This window comes from Ctenopharyngodon idella, chromosome 10 (assembly GCF_019924925.1).
Source record: "Ctenopharyngodon idella isolate HZGC_01 chromosome 10, HZGC01, whole genome shotgun sequence".
In the NCBI taxonomy this organism is placed as follows: Eukaryota; Metazoa; Chordata; class Actinopteri; order Cypriniformes; family Xenocyprididae; genus Ctenopharyngodon; species Ctenopharyngodon idella.
The window spans coordinates 16,889,754-16,911,282 of NC_067229.1; the positions used below are offsets into that span (position 1 = coordinate 16,889,754).

At 39.7% G+C, this 21,529-nt stretch overlaps 1 protein-coding gene across 2 annotated transcripts; it reads right to left on the bottom strand.

The window, feature by feature from the left end:
- Nucleotides 1-1,957: 1,957 nt before the first annotated feature.
- si:ch211-79m20.1 (putative cyclin-dependent serine/threonine-protein kinase DDB_G0272797/DDB_G0274007) lies at nucleotides 1,958-20,566 on the bottom strand. Of its 2 annotated transcripts, XM_051910677.1 has the most exons (7): nucleotides 20,056-20,566; nucleotides 12,901-12,997; nucleotides 6,940-7,011; nucleotides 6,179-6,372; nucleotides 4,022-4,907; nucleotides 3,648-3,771; nucleotides 1,958-3,372 (listed from the first exon to the last, which is right to left on the bottom strand). In XM_051910677.1, exons 1-7 carry the CDS (start codon nucleotides 20,125-20,127, stop codon nucleotides 3,360-3,362), a joined length of 1,458 nt encoding a protein of 485 aa, XP_051766637.1. In that variant the 5' UTR covers nucleotides 20,128-20,566; the 3' UTR covers nucleotides 1,958-3,359. The 2 variants fall into 2 exon arrangements, with proteins under 2 accessions (XP_051766637.1, XP_051766638.1); XM_051910678.1 differs by lacking the exon at nucleotides 20,056-20,566 and having other exon boundaries at nucleotides 12,905-12,985.
- Between the last annotated feature and the right edge of the window lie 963 nt (nucleotides 20,567-21,529).

Consider the following 21,529-nt stretch of genomic DNA (forward strand, 5'->3'; position numbering starts at 1 on the left):
AATTATGTCTTTTATGTCTTGATAATTTCTCATAATTATGTCTTTTATGTCTTGATTAAGACCTCGTAATTTTGATTGTCATATATGACTTTTTATCTCATAATTATGATTTAGCATTTAGCTCATAATTTCGACTGCCTGGTAAACAACATACAGAATATTTTACCATTGTGCATTTTTAACATCTTGGTCATAAATTTTGAGGGTCTTTCTTTAACTTTTACACTTCAAATCTATTTTTTAACACTTGCAACTCATCTTGGACCTTCACTTGACTAGGCAGTCCCTATGTTGGGGGCCCCAGACGCTCACATACCTCCCACTTTGAGGTTACTGAGGACTTGTGAAGAGTAGACCGGCTGTGTTCGTAAAGATTTACCACAGAGTCACTCCCTACATGTCATTCGTTTTCTTTCTCTAACACTCCCTTTCTCCCTGTCTGCCCTCTCTTAGACTCTCCTCTCTTCCTGTACCTCTCCTCTCACTTTGCCGTTAGACCTACAGCCTGCCCACATTCTCATTCTGGCTTTCTGTTGCCCTCCCGTCTATTTGCTTTGTCTGCGTAACATTTATCAGTTCATCTCCTCCCGGCCAGCCCTCTCGTATCTGTTACACCACCTGATCTCCCTCTGCGTACACGTCCATCTGTGCTGCTATGACGACTGTCTGTAACCACTGCGACCTGTCACCCTCACACACACAAATCACAACTGTAATGTGACCACCACACGCTCATGCTGTGCAGAATCATCCATGCAGACACACACAGACACAACATTTTGAAGACGTTGCGAACACTGATTTTTGAGGAAGCATTAGCATGCACATTAGCAGGAACAATTTAAAAATAGTTTTTATTTGCACTAAAGATGTAGAATTTATGATACTATTTTTGTCAGATTGTATTGCAGATTAGCAGATAAATAAAATCTTGGCCATATTTGATTGATACTATATTTGTATGATACAGCTAAAGCTACATAGAGAATGTGGGGCTTTTCCAAGATGGCCATCAAATATCCCTGTTGAAAAAAACAGCATATGCTGTTTAGGTATGTTTTGAAGCATGGCAGCTGGTTTGAGCTAGTTTAAGCTGATCTTTAGTTGGTCCTTAGCTGGTCATGAGGTGGTTTAAGCTGGTCAAGTGCTGGTCCTAAGCAACTAGCTCCAGCTCATGACCATCTAAGGACCAGCCTGCTTTCAAACGCTCCCGTGTGTATCTGTGTAAGTGTTCAGTGAAGAGCGTCATTGATGTCTATTTACATCATGTTTTTGAAGCGTTGATCATTGTAGCCAATCACAGACATATCTGATGAGCTCGTCAACACAAAGGCCAATCAGAGGTGTTTACAAATCCGCTCAACAGCGCTCAAAGTGTCATATTTTTAAAATTTCAGTACCGACTTGGTATCGCGGTCGGTCGGTACTTTTGACAACACTAGCTGCTACAGCCATCAACTTTATCTAATAAAATACACTTTTATCAAGACAATTACTGTCAGGCTTGAAATAGTTTGTTATTATTGCTCACTGGAAGACAAATGCCCTTAAAGTCTGCGTGAACCGGAAGTTGTGACTGATTTTACTTCAGTATGAGATATTTTCTGAGTGAAACGGACTATTGAATGAGAAAAATTGAGGCTGTGGCTTGTTTTTTTCCCGCTGGATATTGATTGGATCTAGAAAAGTAGGCGTTCCATTCAGCTCACTGTCAAAGCTTGCAGCAGTCATCAGAGAAGGAAGGCCATTCCAGGGGTGAAGTACATTTTCAGATTTTGATTAAAGATTAGGAAGAAAAGAGGGTCCAATTCGATGACCATCCGATTCGATTTCAAGAAACCATAGACATTTTGGAATGAATATTCTGCCATTTGGGAGGTTGGGTAAAATTATTATTATATATTAGTAAACTCTAAAATGTTTTCAGAAAATGCTATAAAAAACATCAAACCAATGATAAATGTAACACTTTTTATATTTATATTAAAATAGCATTATTACATTAACAATAATTTCCATCAAAACAAATAATTAATTAATTACTCTTTTATACCTTTTATAAATAAGTTACGTAAAAAGCCAGAAAAGAAATGCATCATTTACAAACAGTTATTTTATAGCTTTACAAGATTCCAAAAGCAGTTGAATGCACAGATGAACGTTTGGGAACAGCAGGCATAAAATGACAGAGCACTCCATACCGCCCCCTACAGGATGGGAGTATTTCATTGTAACCTCATTATGGCTAAACACAATATTTTATTTCATATAAATATTGAATTAAGAACTATTTGACCGTGCATCTACCAGCATGCAAACATTTAGTGCTTTCAGCACTTCATATTTGATAATCTCCAGTGTACGATATTCCAGTGTTTTTGCACCAAATAAATACTGTGCATGATACTGAGAGATACTTACAAAAAAGTACTGAGGGGGTACCATGGCATCAGATTGATTACCATATTCATATACCATGGTATATACATGGTACTCCAAAGTACTTCAATGAATACCATCATAGTACCATGGTACATGCTCAAAAACTGCTTTGTAAGTGCTTTTACTCCTTGATTTCGTATCTAGCCAGCTGATATTTTGCTATTTAATAAACTTGGAGTGTTTAAGTAGCTTGAGAAATGTACAGATTATATGTTTTGAGATGAATTTTTAAAAGTTATTTGTATTTTATACTTTTCTGGAAGTCCTGAGCTTCATATCCCTAGTTGTTTTGCTCTTTGAGAGTCCGAATTCAAAGTCCTCACATATATCCTCAAATATTCCAGTTTTAACTTCTTCCATTTGCTATTCCAGTAGTTCCTCCAGTGGATAAATAGTCCAGAGTTGTTTTCCAACCCAACCACTAGTGGGTCTACATCATTCATTGGCAACTGAAGGCTACTTTGACTTTCCCCAAGTAGCTAATCACTGATTTGAGCCAGATTCTTGGCCAACCAATGGTTCAAGTCAATATTGCACCGCATTTGGCAGTTGTTGTGTTGAATGAAGTGTATCTGGTAGACCGTAATTGTGTTGTGTTTTAAATACAGTCTCACTATTTGGCAGGCTGTGTTTGTGTCCGTATGGAATCCCTTTTAAGTCCATGCTCACAGGATATCCTGAGTACGGCCAGCTCCCGTTGTGCGAAGATCGCAGAACTGGTTGCCTCCTACGACTGCAATAGCTGATGGGAAATGTAGTTCATGGGAGCTTATTTGGCAAAGATCAAAGACATTTCCAGTTATTATAAAAAGATTTCCAGTGTGTCTCTGCTATATCCTGTGTATCTCCACCCTGACTCCCAACTTTGTGGTTGCTCCTGGGACTTTGGCAGCAGTTTGGCAGAGTCTTGGTCTTCTTCAGGACATTACCCTGTTAGAGGATAGAGGTTAATTAGATTGATTAGATTTCACTTTAAAATTGAATAGCTTGGTTAAAGCTGCAGTGTGTCATTTCCGCATCACTAACGGTATCAAACTGAATTGCAGTCTATCAAGTGTTCTCATCCAACAAGGTCTAAAATACAAAAATATGATTATTTTTGCAATTCTGTTTGGTGACACTAGTTACGCAGAAATGACACAATTCAGCTGTAAACCATTGCTTAGTATGTTCATAGTAAAATCATACTATAATATTAACAATACATTATCATTGCTCTCATAGAGGCCTTGCTCATCCTCTTCCGATGTTTCCGTCGGCGCTTCCGTGGGGGCTGGAGAGGAGGTGGAGTCTGTGGGGCTGAGGGGGTGGTGGGAGGAGTTTTAGTCACTATGGGATAATGAAGAAAACAGAAGACAAAAGGAATGCGGTTAGGAAGATTTTAGGATCAGTGTTGAAACATTAATCTTAAGATAGCCATCATAATATTAGCTTCACATTACTTTCTTGACCCTTGACTTTATATGCTAACTCTGACGTTAAAGAAATGAAAAGAATAACAGGAAGCATAAGTTACTCATCACAATACAATGTGTACACACACACACACAATGACTCAATAGACAATCTAGACACTGACCTGTTTTTTGTGTGCTTGTCTGTTGTTGGCTAACTGCTTGCGTTGTATGTTGGTGAAGCTGATGGTGTTGGTGGTGTTGGTGACGAAGATGATGTTGTGTTTCTTGCTGCTGTTCCCCTTCCTGCATATTTTGGTTACTTGCTTCTGATTGGTGGTGGTGGTGATGTTTTCTAACTTCTGATTGGTCAGAGTGATGATTTAGCACTTCTGATAAGCCGCTGGATTGGCCGATCACCTCAACGTGGCTGTAAGTGTGACTAAAAGTGTCTAATTGGCTACTTTGTGGTATGCTGTGTCCTGATTGGACAGGATTGTGGGAAAGATTGTATTTTGGTTGCTGTGGTGTAGTTTTATCCTGTGGTTGCTGTGGTCTTGGCTGTTGATCCTCTTGCAGATGTTTGTCGTAATGTAGTTGCGTCTTTTTCGCCATGCCGTCACCACTGTTTTCGGATTTCATGCGATCAACCTCCTCTGTTTGTGTTGCGTCACTCATCATGTGTGGATCTCCTAATGTGGTTTGTTTGGTGGGAACATCTCCTCTGCTCACATAAACTGGCGTGTGCGATATTGTATGTTGGTACGGGCTTTGTTGGTAGCCCTGTGTGTGTGTGACTGTGTTTTTTGACTGCCATTGTAGTTCCTGACTCTCTTTATCCTCCAAATGGAGCCTTTGATTATGTTTAAGTTCGTCATTGCGATGTAGCTCCTCTTTCGATTGGGTCTTTGGTAGCGTTACTTTAGGTCTGGGCGGAGGAAGAGGTGTGGTTTGGAGCCGTGGGCTGTGTGCAGAAACACGTGATTGACAGCTACAAGTTACATGGTCCTCCACGGGTATGATAACCTTCTCATAGACTGGTTGTCGGTTGATAAACTGGATTTTCGTCATCTAGACAAAAAAAGAGATATCAAAATAATGCTAACCATTCATTTCTGAACACAAGAACACTGTTCCATTTCTCATTAGATTTAACAATTTTTGTTAGCATGTTGCTAAGCTAACAATGTGAAACACTAATTAGCATAAACATACACCATACACATAAACATTGGGTAAAATAGTCAACTTCTAATTAGACTTAACTATTTTCATGTTAGCACGTTGCTAAGCTAAAAATGTAATATACTAATTACAGTGTTGGGGAGTAGCTAACTACAAGTAGCAACGCTACTAACTTAACTACATTTTTCAGTAGCTTGACAGTAGCTCAGCTGCTTTTAAAACAGTGTAGTTTTTCCAGTAGCTAATTACATTTTCCAGCAAGTAGCGGTGTAGCGCAGCCAAAAGCTACATTCAGTTTTGCGTTTTGACGAACCTGCAATGCACTGAAGCAGCGTCTTCTTCTTATTGGATCAAAAATTAAAATTGTTTGTATGTAATTTATGCAAATCAAAGATTTAAACACTGTCTGCGTCAAAGAGTTCAAGCACATACAGGTGAATAATAGCCTTTTTAAATTGATTAATTATCCTGCTTTATTGAACTCTATATCAAATGTCCATTTTTGATTTTATGATGACCCCCCATAGCTTAATCTGTCCTGACCACAGTTTAATAATGAACCTAAAAGATAACTGCTTTGGCAAAGCATCTGTCAATCGAACAGAAAACAAAATTGTGATATAGATTAGTGCACTTATCACACGGCATAAAAATAGACACATACATTTTGGGTAAATGGTGTATTTCTAATAATTAGACTTAAGTATTTTCATGTTAACCTAAGCTAAAATGTAATACACTAATGAGCATAAAAATACAGAGTACACATAAATATTGGGTAAATATAAATATATTTGTAATTAGATTTAACCAATTTTATGTTAGCATGTTGCTACACTGACAGAGTGACACGAATAAGTATACAAATGTAGTACACACAAATAATGGTTAAGATACTACATTTGTAACTAGTTTTTTATTGACATTTTAAGATATTGAATGAAATATTAGTACATTTTTAGTTTTAAGTTATCTCTTAACTCTCGTCCACCATCTTTGGTGGATGGATTTTTTCACAGATCCTGGTTTAGAGTTTGGCCAAAACCAATCTTTTAAGGCATTATAATAGTGCCTTATAATATCCTTTAGAATACTTTGATGTTGTCCAAAAAGGGCTAAAAAGTCATTACAACTTTTGGAAACTTGCAAATGAATACCTGTAAATGTCGTGTTTCTATGGTGACTGGCACACATTGTACAATTCGTGTGTTGCAGCAGCCTGAACAGCGCTGCACTTCCACACACGGAGGCCATAACAGGAAGTTGGCATTCCGTCTGTCCAGCATCGAACGGGTCACTTCCATAACTTCTGTTCTCACCTTGCACATGGCCTGCTGGGCCACCTGAACGCCTGTGAGAGAGATAGAAAAGACAGTGGTCGATTTAACGTTTATTTAACATTTATTTTCTTCAACGCTCTCTATTATTCCCACACTGCAGAAGCCAAACTGGATGAAAGTTAGACAAACCAGACTAACAAGGCTACAGACACACACTATAATTCACCCTGTCAGTGCTGTCAGAGTGTGTTTGTGTGTACAATTCACAGATTCAAGGCTCACTTGACTGAAAGTGAGCACTCAGAGAGAGAGAAATGGTTCGAGTACATGTGCGAAAGAAGCGTGGGTGGTAAAATTGAGCTTTGAAACTTGTGTGTGTGTGCTTGAGGGTGACCTAAGGACATGTGGCGAGACAGGACGAGACAGGATCAATCATAGAGACGCAACAGCAGACTCCAGGCTCAAATACGCACATCTCACTCACTCGCACAAACACACAACAAAGCCACAACACCATTGTGGAATGGAGATGCCCCAGACTGGAAATACATTGAAATTCTGCTAGAGGACAAAGATGAAGAGACGGGAGTGTGGAAAAGAGACAAAGAGAGGAAGGGAGGGAATGCTAGAAGACTTACTAAGGCTTCTGGGAAGACGTTTGTGTGTTCCGTTAGAGTGCATCTCATTCTCGGGTATCTCATCATCTTCCTCTGAAAATGAAAGACAAAACAAAGGAGTGATTAAAAAATATGAAACATCCATCAGAAATTTGGGTAGTTCGAGATCATGAAGTTGACAGATCTTGTGACCTCCTGAAATTTACCAGCTTAATGTAACTTCGTTCTGGTGTAGACAGACTTTAGACAATCAGATTAAAGCAATGTTTACACCAAGAATGATAACTATAACTATACAGTTTTAATAATCATTCAAATCTGAATGACACAGAGGAACGATATCATTGGAATCACTTTAAGAATGATTTTTATTTTCTAGCTGATAACGATAAAAGCATGGACAGCCAATCAGAATCCACCTGACTTCTCAAGCATTTAAAGCGCCGGACGGCAATCTGTAGCGTCTGTTGGTGAGGATGACAATATACAGTAGTTATTTTTATAGTTATTTTTCTTTATGTGAATGGGCCTAACATCTGGTCTAGAAATGTACAGATCTACGTATTTTAAAAATGATTTACTTTCTCATTTTTCTGCTTATTTTCCTGTATTTTCGAATTTTGTTTCATTTTTTTTTAAAAGAAAGACTGATTTTTTGTATTTTTTTTTTATCAGGATGAAAGACCTGACTGACGTTTGTTTGACTGACGAAAGTGGCCAATCAGACAATACTACGAATGTAAGTGGAACGTACAGAACAGTTCAAGCACATCTAAATTATTGACTATAACTATTACTGAGTGTCTTGAATATCAAAGCTTCAAGGCAACAAACTTTGTGAACTTGCAATTATTCCACCAACTAGTTCTTTCTTGAAACGCTAAATGTTGCAATGTGAACCTGTACATATGACTGCAACCTACATTTAAGTTGTGCAACTGTGCTTTGTCTCTGCATTTGCATGTGTCTCTGTATGTCTCATACTAAAGACCTGGAGTTGCAATTTGAATCCTCTTGATTCCACTGTCCTGACACCTTGCCGTAAATATGATCAAGGCCTGTCAATCTACTGTATATCCATGAGCGCCTGGTATTATAGTCCTCGTAGTAAGGTTCATAACATTTTTAAATCTAAACAAAATGCACACACACATACAGACACAGAGGAATCCGGTATAGGGAACAATAGCGTAGCCTTGTGTTTGTGTCCCTTCTGTAAACTTAGAGCTGGACTGGGCTCAAGGTCACTGCTATTGTGCCAGTGAGGGGCTATACACAGCCCATTCATGTAAATATTACCATTATCCACATGCATGTGCGCACACACACACACACACGCACACACACACACGCACACACACACTGCATTCCAGACCCCTCACTCTTTCCTGCCTCACCTTCCCACTCCAACACACCCCAGAAAATACACACATTCCACAAATGACGAGACGTTTACTATAGTTTGAAGTAGTGCTAATATGGGTTTTTCAGTGACTGATGACTATATGTAGAGAGTAAGGCAGCCAATGCATGATAAAAAGCCATACAGTATATATATATACATACACAGTATCTCACAGAAGTGAGTACACCCCTCACATTTTTGTAAATATTTTATTATATCTTTTCATGTGACAACACTGAAGAAATGACACTTTGCTACAATGTAAAGTAGTGAGTGTACAGCTTGTACAACAGTGTAAATTTGCTGTCCCTTCAAAATAACTCAACACACAGCCATTAACGTCTAAGCCGCTGGCCACAAAAGTGAGTACACCCCTAAGTAAAAATGTCCAAATTGGGCCCAAAGTGTCAATATTTTGTGTGGCCACCATTATTTTCCAGCACTTCCTTAACCCTCTTGGGCATGGAGTTCACCAGAGCTTCACAGGTTGCCACTGGAGTCCTCTTCCACTCTTCCATGACAACATCACGGAGCTGGTGGATGTTAGAGACCTTGCGCTCCTCCACCTTCCGTTTGAGGATGCCCCACAGATGCTCAATAGGGTTTAGGTACCCTCAGCTTCTTTAGCAAGGCAGTGGTCGTCTTGGAGGTGTGTTTGGGGTCGTTATCATGTTGGAATACTGCCCTGCGACCCAGTCTCCGAAGGGAGGGGATCATGCTCTGCTTCAGTATGTCACAGTACATGTTGGCATTCATGATTCCCTCAATGAACTGTAGCTCCGCAGTGCCGGCAGCACTCATGCAGCCCCAGACCATGACACTCCCACCACCATGCTTGACTGTAGGCAAGACACACTTGTCTTTGTACTCCTCACCTGGTTGCCGCCACACACGCTTGACACCATCTGAACCAAATAAGTTTATCTTGGTCTCATCAGACCACAGGACATGGTTCCAGTAATCCATGTCCTTAGTCTGCTTGTCTTCAGCAAACTGTTTGTGGGCTTTCTTGTGCATCATCTTTAGAAGAGGCTTCCTTCTGGGATGACAGCCATGCAGACCAATTTGATGCAGTGTGCGGCGTATGGTCTGAGCACTGACAGGCTGACCCCCCACCCCTTCAACTTCTGCAGCAATGCTGTCAGCACTCATACGTCTATTTCCCAAACACAACCTCTGGATATGACGCTGAGCACGTGCACTCAACTTCTTTGGTCGACCATGGCGAGGCCTGTTCTGAGTGGAATCTGTCCTGTTAAACCGCTGTATGGTCTTGGCCACCGTCCTGCGGCTCAGTTTCAGGGTCTTGGCAATCTTCTTATAGCCTACTCCATCTTTATGTAGAGCAACAATTCTTTTTTTCAGATCCTCAGAGAGTTCTTTGCCATGAGGTGCCATGTTGAACTTCCAGTGACCAGTATGAGAGAGTGAGAGAGCGATAACACCAAATTTAACATACCTGCTCCCCATTCACACCTGAGACCTTGTAACACTAACGAGTCACATGACACCGGGGAGAGAAAATGGCTAATTGGGCCCAATTTGGACATTTTTACTTAGGGGTGTAAAGTGTCATTTCTTCAGTGTTGTCACATGAAAATAAATAATAAAATATTTACAATAATGTGAGGGGTGTACTCACTTCTGTGAGATACTGTGTGTATATATATATTTATACACCGATCAGACATAACATTATGACCACCTTCCTAATATTGTGTTGGTCTCCCTTTTGCTGCTAAAGCAGCCCTGACCCGTCGAGGCATGGACTCCACTAGATCCCTGAAGGTGTGCTGTGGTATCTGGCACCAAAATGTTAGCAGCAGATCCTTTAAGTCCTGTAAGTTGCGAGGTGGGGCCTCCATGGATCGGACTTGTTTGTTCAGCACATCCCACAGATGCTCGATTGTAGGGGTGGGACAAAATATCGATATGGAGGCATCTTTGACGTTCTCCGAGCGCTTAGATATACACGGGAGCGTTTGAAAGCATATATTAGGGATCCGCTGATAGACGCCTGCTTTTGAACGCTCCAGTGTATGTCGTGTACTCGTTGGGTGAGGAACGTCAACCCACTTCAGGAGGTGGTCTGGGACGCATTCCAGTCAAAACTGTCTACACATCAGTCTAAATGCATCTGGTTGTTGAAACCACATATGTAAAGTTTACTTCTCCCAAAAATACTAAAACTGAAGCGTGTGAGAGTCAGATATGACAGTGCTACTGCATCACGCATCGCCGCAGATCAACAGCCAAGTATCTCTTCAGCAAGCTGAAGCACAAACTGCCACATATGAAAGTGAAAGTAAGTCGCAGACGCTTAAAGGCCCACTGAAGAGTGTTGGAACGCACAGCATTATTTAATGTGTTGACATAATTTTAACTGAAACAGGAGGGCAATATATTGAACAGCTCCACCGCTTTTTTTAAATAGCCAACAACGTTTCGTTTATGTTACAGCTCGGCCAGAGCCGTTAGACTCTGTAAAACCTCTGTTTCCTTCTAATCTCTAACCGTTTCTCATCATAATGTCCTTTATATTGCTTATATACAGCATTCTGTGCAGAATTCAAATGGGTCTGATACCTTTTGTGGTCTGTGCCAACTCGTGCATATGATCCGCTCTGTGCTTTCATGTCTCTGGGCCAGAGCATACTGTGCTGCTCGTGTTGCGGCGGTTCATGTGAAACTAACGCGAAAACGGACTTCATTCGCATCAATGGAAGGCATATTTACACTGTCTGAATCATTCCCTATTCTCTATATAGTGCACTATGTGCCATTCATCATGTAGAATCTAGTAAATGTGTGAATAAATGACCAATTTCAGCCAATGCTTCAGCGTCTGTAAGAATGTAAGAGGAGGCGGGACTTCAGATTCTAGAGAGCATTTGATTGGACCGAAGATTTGACGAGAAACTGAAGTGTGATGTAATGTCATGAAAATCCATGATCCATTTTGGCGGAAGTGAGAGACTGTAAGTTTTGAATGCTTATATCTCCTAGATGCGAATTTTGTCATTGTTTTGGAACACACCAGCTTATTCATAACCTTAAGGCTAACATATTCATACTAAAAGCTAAAAAACTAAAATTTTGAGTTCAGGGGGACTTTAACACACAATTACCTTCATTAAAAGTAATGAGACCTTACCAGTGCTGTTGCCGCACTCTCCTATTGCGATCTTTGATTTTGAAATTAGCTGATGGTCAATAAAATACACCTCATATTTGTTGCTTTCGGTGACGTGAACTCCATTAAATCTGCATATAGCGCAGGAACCGAAGATCGGATTTATCCGTTTTGCAGATAAAGAGAGAAAACCTGCACTTAACCTTTTCACTGGCATTTTGTTTTCATAGCAATATATCGATTATCGCAGAATCGCTGAATCGCGATATTATCGTTATCGTGAGCCATTATCGTGATCATATCGTATCGTGAGGTACCCTGCGATTCCCACCCCTACTCGATTGGATTGAGATCTGGGGAATTTGGAGGCCAAGACACCTCAAACTCGTTGTTGTGCTCCTCAAACCATTCCTGAACCATTTTTGCTTTGTGGCAGAGTGCATTATCCTGCTGAAAGAGGCCACAGCCACCAGGGAATACCGTTTCCATGAAAGGGTGTACATGGTCTGCAACAATGCTTAGGTAGGTGGTACGTGTCAAAGTAACATCCACATGGATGGCAGGACCCAATGTTTCCCAGCAGAACATTGTCCAAACCACACTGCCTCCGCCAGTTCGCCTTCTTCCCATAGTGCATCCTGGTGCCATGTGTTCTCCAGGTAAGCGAAGCACACGCACCCGGCCATCCACGTGATGTAAAAGAAAACATGATTCATCAGACCAGGCCACCTTCTTCCATTGGTCTGTGGTCCAGTTCTGATGCTCACATGCCCACTGTTGGTGCTTTCGGTGGTGGATAGGGGTCAGCATGGGCACCCTGACTGGTCTGCGGCTATGCAGCCCCAATCGCAACAAACTGCAATGTACTGTGTATTCTGACACCTTTCTATCAGAACCAGCATTAACTTCTTGAGCAATTTGAGCTACAGTAGCTTTTCTGTTGGATCGGACCACACGGGCCAGCCTTTGCTCCCCACGTGCATCAATGAGCCTTGGCCACCCATGACCCTGTCGCCGGTTCACCACTGTTCCTTCCTTGGACCTCTTTTGATAGATACTGACCACTGCAGACCAGGAACACCCCACAAGAGCTGCAGTTTTGGAGATGCTCTGACGCACTCGCTCAAATTCTTACGCTTGCCCATTATTCCTGCTTCTAACACATCAACTTTGAGGACAAAATGTTCAGAGATAATCAGTGTTATTCACTTCACCTGTCAGTGGTCATAATGTTATGCCTGATCGGTGTATATAGATATTATACATTATATACTTTTTTGGTCTTCATGAGGAAAACAGCTTAAAAAATCGTACTAAGTGATGTTTTTGTTAAAATGTAAAAATTCTGAATGTTTTCTGTGATGGATAAAAAAAAAACTAATAAATCTGTAATGATAAAAATCTAATAAAAAATCTGATAAAAATTGTATGGGATCAGCTTTACCTACGGATTCTACGTCCAGAAGTCTCTTTAGATCATCTACGGATGAGATCGGGCTGTTCATCACTAAGTCCACCAGAGATGGAGGGAGAGGGTCCCCCTTAGGAAGAAAGAGAGAGAGATGGTCAAACAGGTTTCTGAACGGACACACCCATCTGGGTAAGAAACAGGCTCCTGTAATTTCAATAACATTCATGTCTAGCCAGTGTATTCAGTACAATAACAGACACCTGGCTGAGGACATATAGTACATACAGCACGTGTCGCAGAGAGAGCATGTGGAGAGCTCTATTTGTCCTTTGTGTTTATTTTTTATCTCTGTCCTTTATTAAGCTGCATTACTCATAATCAGGTCACTGTGTGTGTGTGTGTGTGTGTGTGTGTGTGTGTGTGTGATGTGGTCAGTGTCATGTGGCAGACACACAGTGGGAAAATAAATATATAAATAATTGCCATAAGCAATTGCCATAGAGTCAACCAATTAAAAATCACACCTCCACACAGAGTTCCTTATATGCTTGTTATAATTTACAGTTAGGGTTAGGGTTGCAATACAGTGTATTGCATTTCAGACCATTTACAAACAACAGTTATGCTATTATTATGCATATATATCAGCATTGTCGTTGGCCAAAAAAAAAAAAAAAAAAAAAGGCTATACTGTAATTTTCATTTTACAAAGCTTCCAACCACTTATTTAAACTAAGCAAAATTGGCTCATTCAACAAACGTTACAGTATGATGTCACTACTATGAATATATTAACATATAACCGCCCATGTTAATTATACAAATGTGACAATACAGTTTCAAGACAATTCATAACTATTTTGATTTATTGCACATTTTAATTTGTACAACCTTTGTTCGTTCCTGTACGATCTGCTCCCGAAAGGTAATTTTATAAACTGAACTTCATACTTCCCTTTTAACACATTTTCAGATGAATAACTTTGTACGAATTTGTACAAAATCGCAACATATCTACATTTTCTCGTACAATCAGGTTGGAAAGTGAATGCTTGTTTCTACGCCAGCTAGATGTTTAAATGTGTGCGAAATGTGTAAGAAAGCAATTCATAACCTTAGACTGTAAAAAAATATGGTCATTGTGTCTGTGACGTCACCCGTAGGTTTCTGAAGAGCAGAATGGCCGTTGCCATCTTGGCAGCACTTCACCGCGCGTCACGCCCGGGTAACAGAAAATGGGCAAAGAGGCGGGACGTGGGTGGAGCTGAGGTAATGTGACGGCAGCAGACAAACGGCTAGTGGTGACAACAGCAGCAATCCACCTGTCACTCAAGTGGCCGCGCCCTTAATTATGCAGAACTTTAATGCTTAATATAATTTAAACAGATGAGTTATAAAAAAAATTGGCTAGAAGAGAAACAGGGGAAGTTGCCGCTTGTTCATAACGCAACTATGTGATGCATTCTCGATGTGGCCACAAGGGACACTACAGACCTTATGTAGCCCCGCCCCTTTTCAGTGCTAAGCTCGTTGTTTTCTGTCTTTTGGTTTGTATTTCCACAGCATGAAGGTAAGATCTTACGGATTAATAAATCAACCGCTCATTTTAAAATCTTCCCGTCTACTGACATCTGTTATGACATCCGCTTCAAACAATACAATGTTCATGATAATTTTCGTTAACTCTACAATAAGTAAACCCACTTCACTAGCTAATTACTCTTCGACAGCGATGCCACAGAAATTTACAGAGTTACTGCAAAAATTGAGGTTCAAACACAAAATTGATTGCGTGCTTGTTTCTCTGGCGCATAAGGTCTATATGGTGTGTCTTCTACAGTCAGTTATGTCCAATACAGTAATGGTGGAGTGACAGTTTAAAGAGAATATCGCTGAGCAAGCAATCGTAACAAGAGGATTTAAATATAGAAGCCTACAGTACCAACAACCTGTTTAATTCAAAGATTAAGAAATGAGGTACAAAAACAGTAATGGAAAACTAAATTATGACTGTTTCTGGTGCAAGAAACCTCCTAAAGGCCTGTTCTCACCAAGAACAATGAATAAAATTTTAACTTTAACAATAGTGTCCATACAAACGTACAATAACGTTCAGTTTATGATAAGCGCACTGCAGTTTTATTGTCTGCCACTGCAAATGCTCAAGCTCTTTAGAGTCAGGTAGATTCTGATTGGTTGTCAATGTTTTTATCGTTAATCAGCTGGAAAAATCATTCTGAAAAGTGATTGCAGCAATATCGTTCCTCTGTGACGTTATCATTATAGTTGTGATGTGGACTTCACTATTCTCATACAATTAGTACCATTATTAAAACATTATATTTATGGTTATCATCCTTGGTGTACACAGGCCTTAACATTATACAGTGCTCAGCGTAAATGAGTACACCCCCTTTGAAAAGTAACATTTTAAACAATATCTCAATGAACACAAAACAATTTCCAAAATGTTGGCAAGACTAAGTTTTATATAACATCTGTTTAACTTATATTATTAACCTTACTTTCATGTTATAACTTAGAGAACAAAATGTTCAGTTTTACTCAAATTAGGGTGATGCAAAAATGAGTACACCCCACTGAAAGTCTCTGGATCAAAGCTAAATTTTAGACTACAAATGTCTAATTTAACAAGAATTCACCACAGGTGAGTCTAATTATTCATTACACAGGTGTCCAGCAGACAGTTGACTATAAAAGGGTGTTAAAACCCCTTCCCATTTCATGCTGTCAGCAATGGCACCACATGGAAGAGAAATGTCACAAGACCTGAGAAAGAAATTAATTTCTTTACACCAGAAAGGTGAAGGCTACAAGAAAATCAGCAAAACTTTACTTATCAGTCAGAATACTGTAGCAAAAGTGGTACAAAAATTTTTTAAAAAATGGATGGAACTGCAACCATCTCGCAGAGACATCCAGGTCGTCCGAAGAAGTTAACACCTTGACAGGAGCGTCTTCTGATAAGAAGGGTTGAAGAAAATAAGCATGCAAGTTCACTGCAGTTATCTAAAGAATTAGAAAGCCAAACTGGGATGACTATTTCCCGTGACACAATACGCCGTACACTGCAGAGGAATGGCATGCATGGGTGCCGTCCACGAAAGAAGACTTTCCTAGAGCCCAGGCACAAAAAAACCCGCCTACAGTTTGCCAGGGCCCATGCTGACAAAGATGAAGACTACTGGGACTTTATACTCTGGAGTGATGAGACCAAGATAAATGTTTTTGGTACTGATGGCTTCAGAACTGTATGGCGTCGCAAAGGTGAGGAATACAAAGAAAAATACATGGTGCCTACAGTGAAACATGGTGGTGGCAGTGTCCTTATGTGCTGCTGGTTTTGGGGAGCTGCATTTTATTGATGGCATCATGATTTCACACATGTACTGCTCTATACTGACAGAGAAGATGCTACCATCACTCCGTGCCATTAGTCGTCGTGCACTTTTCCAACATGACATTGATCCTAAACACACATCTAAGGCCACTGTTGGATTTCTGAAGAAGAACAGGGTGAAAGTGATTCAGTGGCTCCTGATCTGAACCCAATCGAACACATATGGGGAATTCTGAAGAGACAAGTTGAGCATCACTCTCCATCCAGCATCCAGTCTCTAAAAGAGGTCATTCTTGAAGAATGGAAAAAGATAGATGTTGCAAAATGTCGCCAACTTGTTCATTTCATGCCTAGAAGACTTGGTGCTGTCATTAGAAATCATGGAGGCCATACAAAGTACTAGATGTAGTAGTTTTTGTTGTGGGGTGTACTCATTTTTGCATCACCCTAATTTGAGTAAAACTGAAACATGTGTAATCGAAGTTATATTATTAACCTTACTTTCATGTTATAAGTTAAACAGATGTTATATTAAACTTAGTCTTGTCAACATTTTGGAAATTGTTTTTGTGTTCATTGAGATACTGTTTAAAATGTTACTTTTCAAAGGGGGTGAACTCATTTACGCTGTGCACTGTAAGTACACTTATAGGGAAAAATGAGCCAGATACACTACATTGAGACTGCATCCAGTTGGACAGTGTGTGTAAAATTCATGATGGATCCGCAGGTGTGAAGAAGTGCATGTCAGAGTGAAACACACATGCACTAAAGCAGTATATCGCATACTGTCAAGTGCGTGTGTGTGTGTGTAGCGCTGTAACACATATACTGATCCCATTAGGATGACCTCACTCCCATTTGCCACATGCCATAATGAATCATGGGATGCAGGAATGCCAGTAGTTCATACAGGGGAAAAGTTGAGGAGGAATGGGGTATAATTATGGACCTGGAATACTATTCTCTCACTCTCTCTCTCTCTCTCACTCTCTCTCACACACACACACACACACACAAAACTTTATAGGGCGGCCACATGGCAGTTGGCCATAACTGAGTTCAGACATAAAGAAATACTGTATCCATGGAGTGACACCCACACCTGCACATACACATAGGTCAAATAAACAGATGTATTGAAAGAAGGATGAAAAGACTGGGATTTGTTTTTTTTTGTTTTTTTTAAAAAGTCTGAGCTAGCTTCGATAATCATGCTTACATAGAGAGAGATTAAGTATTATATGAAAGGATAAGCACAAGCACAATAAGGTCGATCCGTCTTCTATTTTCCAAAACTGAGTCATTAATTCAATGCACATTTGCTCTTCTCAGGTGTTCGGCTCGGCTTTCATTCGCTCGATTCCTGAGTCATGTCTGCAAAAGCAATTTAGATTTTTTTTTTTTAATCCCTCAGGCCGTGACACATGCGTAATGAGAGCAACCCAAAGCCAAATCATCTTATGTGATTCCATCCACACGTCTGTACCGTGCCGCCTAGATTATTCCTCTCTTATATAACTTAAACACAAGACTTATGATGCATCAGCTGGAGAACTAAAATCCCATCAGCTGTGACCTTATAAACTCCAAATCGGAGTTCTCCGTTTTAGAGGGTACGCCTAACATAAGGTTTGTGGGGTTTTTTGTAGGTTTGGTGATGATGCAATGGTGATATTCAAGAGACGGATTACAGAAACATCACAAGGGGATTTAGGTCTTATAGTGTGTGTGTGTGTGTGTGTGTGGATGGTAACTGATGTGCATGTCATAAAGACCTTTTCGTAAAGGTCAGGACGCATATGTGAGAATATCTGCAACACAAATCATGGTACATTAATGATTCTACTGAATCCGTTATATTAGAGAACGGATGATTTTTAACTTTTCCCCGCCATTAACAGAATTTTCCGTCATTTATGACACAACGCTTCCCTATGATTTTCCGGCAATCTATTTTTTCACTTTTATACAGTAGGGGGCGCTATTATGAATCTTCTGAAAGAGTACTGAATCTCCGGATCAAAACACAGGCAAAAAGGAGCAGAAACAAGTGATAGAAGCATTGATTGTGTATTGCTTTAGAAGCAAAGCACATGTAAAATAACATGATCATCAAACAATAGACAGCATATAAATCAAAACTGTCTAACGTTACTGAATGAAATGTCGACCCAGGAAGAGGTATAGGATTGTGCTGATGGCAGCGATCTACTCCAATGTTTTGATCATCGTTCTGAATCTGATCCGGATGTAGTCTTTGACAAAAACGCAATTTTCTCAGCTTTTTGTTCAAAATATTGCTTTTTTTGTTGAACTTACACACATTCAAGTGCTAGAATAAAACTTTTTGTTTAAAAGCAGAGGCTCTGTTCTTTTTTTTTTTTTTTTTAATATATTGTATGTTTAAGTCATATCCGTATTGGCTTCAAGAGAAACGGGAGGTTGCCGCTTGTTCATAAAGCAACTATGTGATGCATTCTCGATGTGGCCACAAAGGACACTACAGACCTTATGTAGCCCCACCCCTTTTCAGTGCTAAGCTCGTTGTGTTTTGTCTTCTGGTTTGTATTTCCACAGCATGAAGGTAAGATCTTACGGATTCATACAACAAAATATTATGGGAGCCATGAAATTTTAGTGAAAATGATCAAAAATGCTTGCGCTGACTGACAACTTTATAAAAAATAAATAAATAAAAAAAAAAACTCTGGCAGGGAAAAGAGTTAATGGCCATTAATGATATATGGCTGATGGAAGAGCATCACATTGAAATGTAGACTATAATGAAATTAAATTATTACGCATATTTGCTCAAATAACAATAGCTGAACATTTTCTTCACAAAAATAACAAAAATTTATATTTGAATACAGAAAATGTGCACTATCCATTGATGAGGCAGTTGAGGCAGCCAAATATCAACTGATTTATGCTGTTTTATTTTTTATTATTACCAGATTCCCACACCAATGTCCATGGCTTGGACTACTGAATAAGCATTTTTAAAATTCAGACTGACTTGCTAATGAATCATTTAGAAAGATTTGCGAATCTGTCTGTCCGATTTGTTGAAAAGGATCTTCATTGAAACCTTAATCAGACTCACTCCACTATGACTTTTGACCAAGTTATAGAAAAATTATTTGATTTATTTACATTATTTTTCCTAGTCTGAACAATACAATTTCAAGTGCTACTCATAAAAATAAAGGTTCTTTTAACATTCATGGAGCCTTCACAAAATAACCGATCACTGAAAGGTTCTTTGAGGAACTAAAAATGGTTCTTCTATTGCATCACAGAAAAAAAAAAAAAAACCTTTCAGAATCTTTATTTTTAATAGTGTACAGAAGACCTTCTATAAGAACTCAAACCACTATTTTAATACGGCTAAATTGTAGTGTTAAATGAACAACATAATTGGGGTTTAAGCAGTGACAGTGATGCTCTTGGACTGAGTGATGTGTTTTGGCAGTGGTGCATCTGGGAATCCATCCAATGCACATTAATGCTGGCATCACTTAACTGTGGCTTTGTTTGAGTTTAGAATTGCAGACATAAACAAATACAGATAGATTGAGCATCAAATCTAGTATAGTTTCTCTGTTATCGGGGTCCTGAAAGGTGGGGGCCCTCCACTTTGGGGCCAATATGCAGTCAGGCATGCTTATGAGGGAATTTGTTACAGTTTGCTTAAATTTCATCCCCGAAATCAAGACAGTTAAAAGTGCGCTGTGAATGCAGCTATTGTCAAATGAGACATATAAATTAAACTCCCGCTGAGACAGAAAAACCGAGCGTGACGTCAATCAGGTGAAGCTTACCTGCGCGCGACCAGACCGCAGGCACGCTGCGAGCGCCGCGAGCACCAGCAGCAGAAGCCGCGAGCTCATCATGCGCGCACATCCAACTGTCTCTCTCTCTCTGTCAAACACACACACTCTCTCTCAGCTGCAGGAAAGTTTATTCCAGAGGGGTTGAGTCACTTTGAACACCGTGCCAGCTGATCCTGTTTGACATTTAACGTCGTATCCGAAATCTCCAGCGTGGAAATAAAGTGTTCAAGTCACCGATCCGTTAAGAATCGCATATTAATGATATACTTGAAATGAAAAACAAAAACAAAACAAAAAAACCTCCACTCTTCAGTTTAAAATATCAAGCTTTAAATATCCAAGCAAAATATGTCCAGTGTGTTGACTCCAGAAAACAGCCCATGCATAACTATTCCAGCGCTGCAAGTGTGTAACTTTCCCTAGTAAGCAGCAGCATGCGTTCGTGCAGTTGTGCGTGCTATAGCGTGTTTCTCAGGTGCTTTAATGCTCCGCTGCTGCACTTCGCTCTGGCTTCAGCCTTAAAAAACAAACCCCGCCCCCTGCGTTCTGATTGGCCCTCTGCCCCTTCAAGGCTGGACTGATGCTTCCATATAAGGCAAATGATTAGGAATGATTCTGCATGGATGAGGGTGGCTCTTCATACATGACCTGACATTCTCAAAGTGTGACTTTTATTTGGAAAAAAAGGCAACAGTTTTCCCACAGCCACCTGTTCTGTCTTGTTTCACTGGAGGTTATAGCAAATACTTGTAAACTGGGAGGTCACACTGTATTGGACAATCCAAACTGATGATGATGATGACATTGGAATTTGTAACATATATATATATATATATATATATATATACACACACACACACACACACACACACACACACACACACACACACACACACACACACACACACACACACACACACATGCACACACACACACACACACACACACACACACACACACACACACACACACACACCCCTGTATATAATATTATTAATATTAATATATAGATGAGGGTGGCTCTTCATACATGACCTGACATTCTCAAAGTATTTGGAAAAAAGGCAACAGTTTTCCCACAGCCACCTGTTCTGTCTTGTTTCACTGGAGGTTATAGGCAAATACAATTCAAACTGATAATGATGATGACATTGGAATTTGTAACACACACACACACACACACACACACACACACATATATATATATATATGTTACAATATATACACTACCAGTCAAAAGTCTGGAAACATTACTATTTTTAATGTTTTTGAACGAAGTCTCTTATGCTCATTAAAGCTGCATTTATTTCATAATAAATACAGAAAAAACAATAATATTGTGAAATATTATTACAATTTAAAATGATGGTTTTCTATTTTAATATACTTTAAAATATAATTTATTTCTGTGATGCAAAGCTGAATTGTCAGCATCATTACTCCAGTCTTCAGTGTCACATGA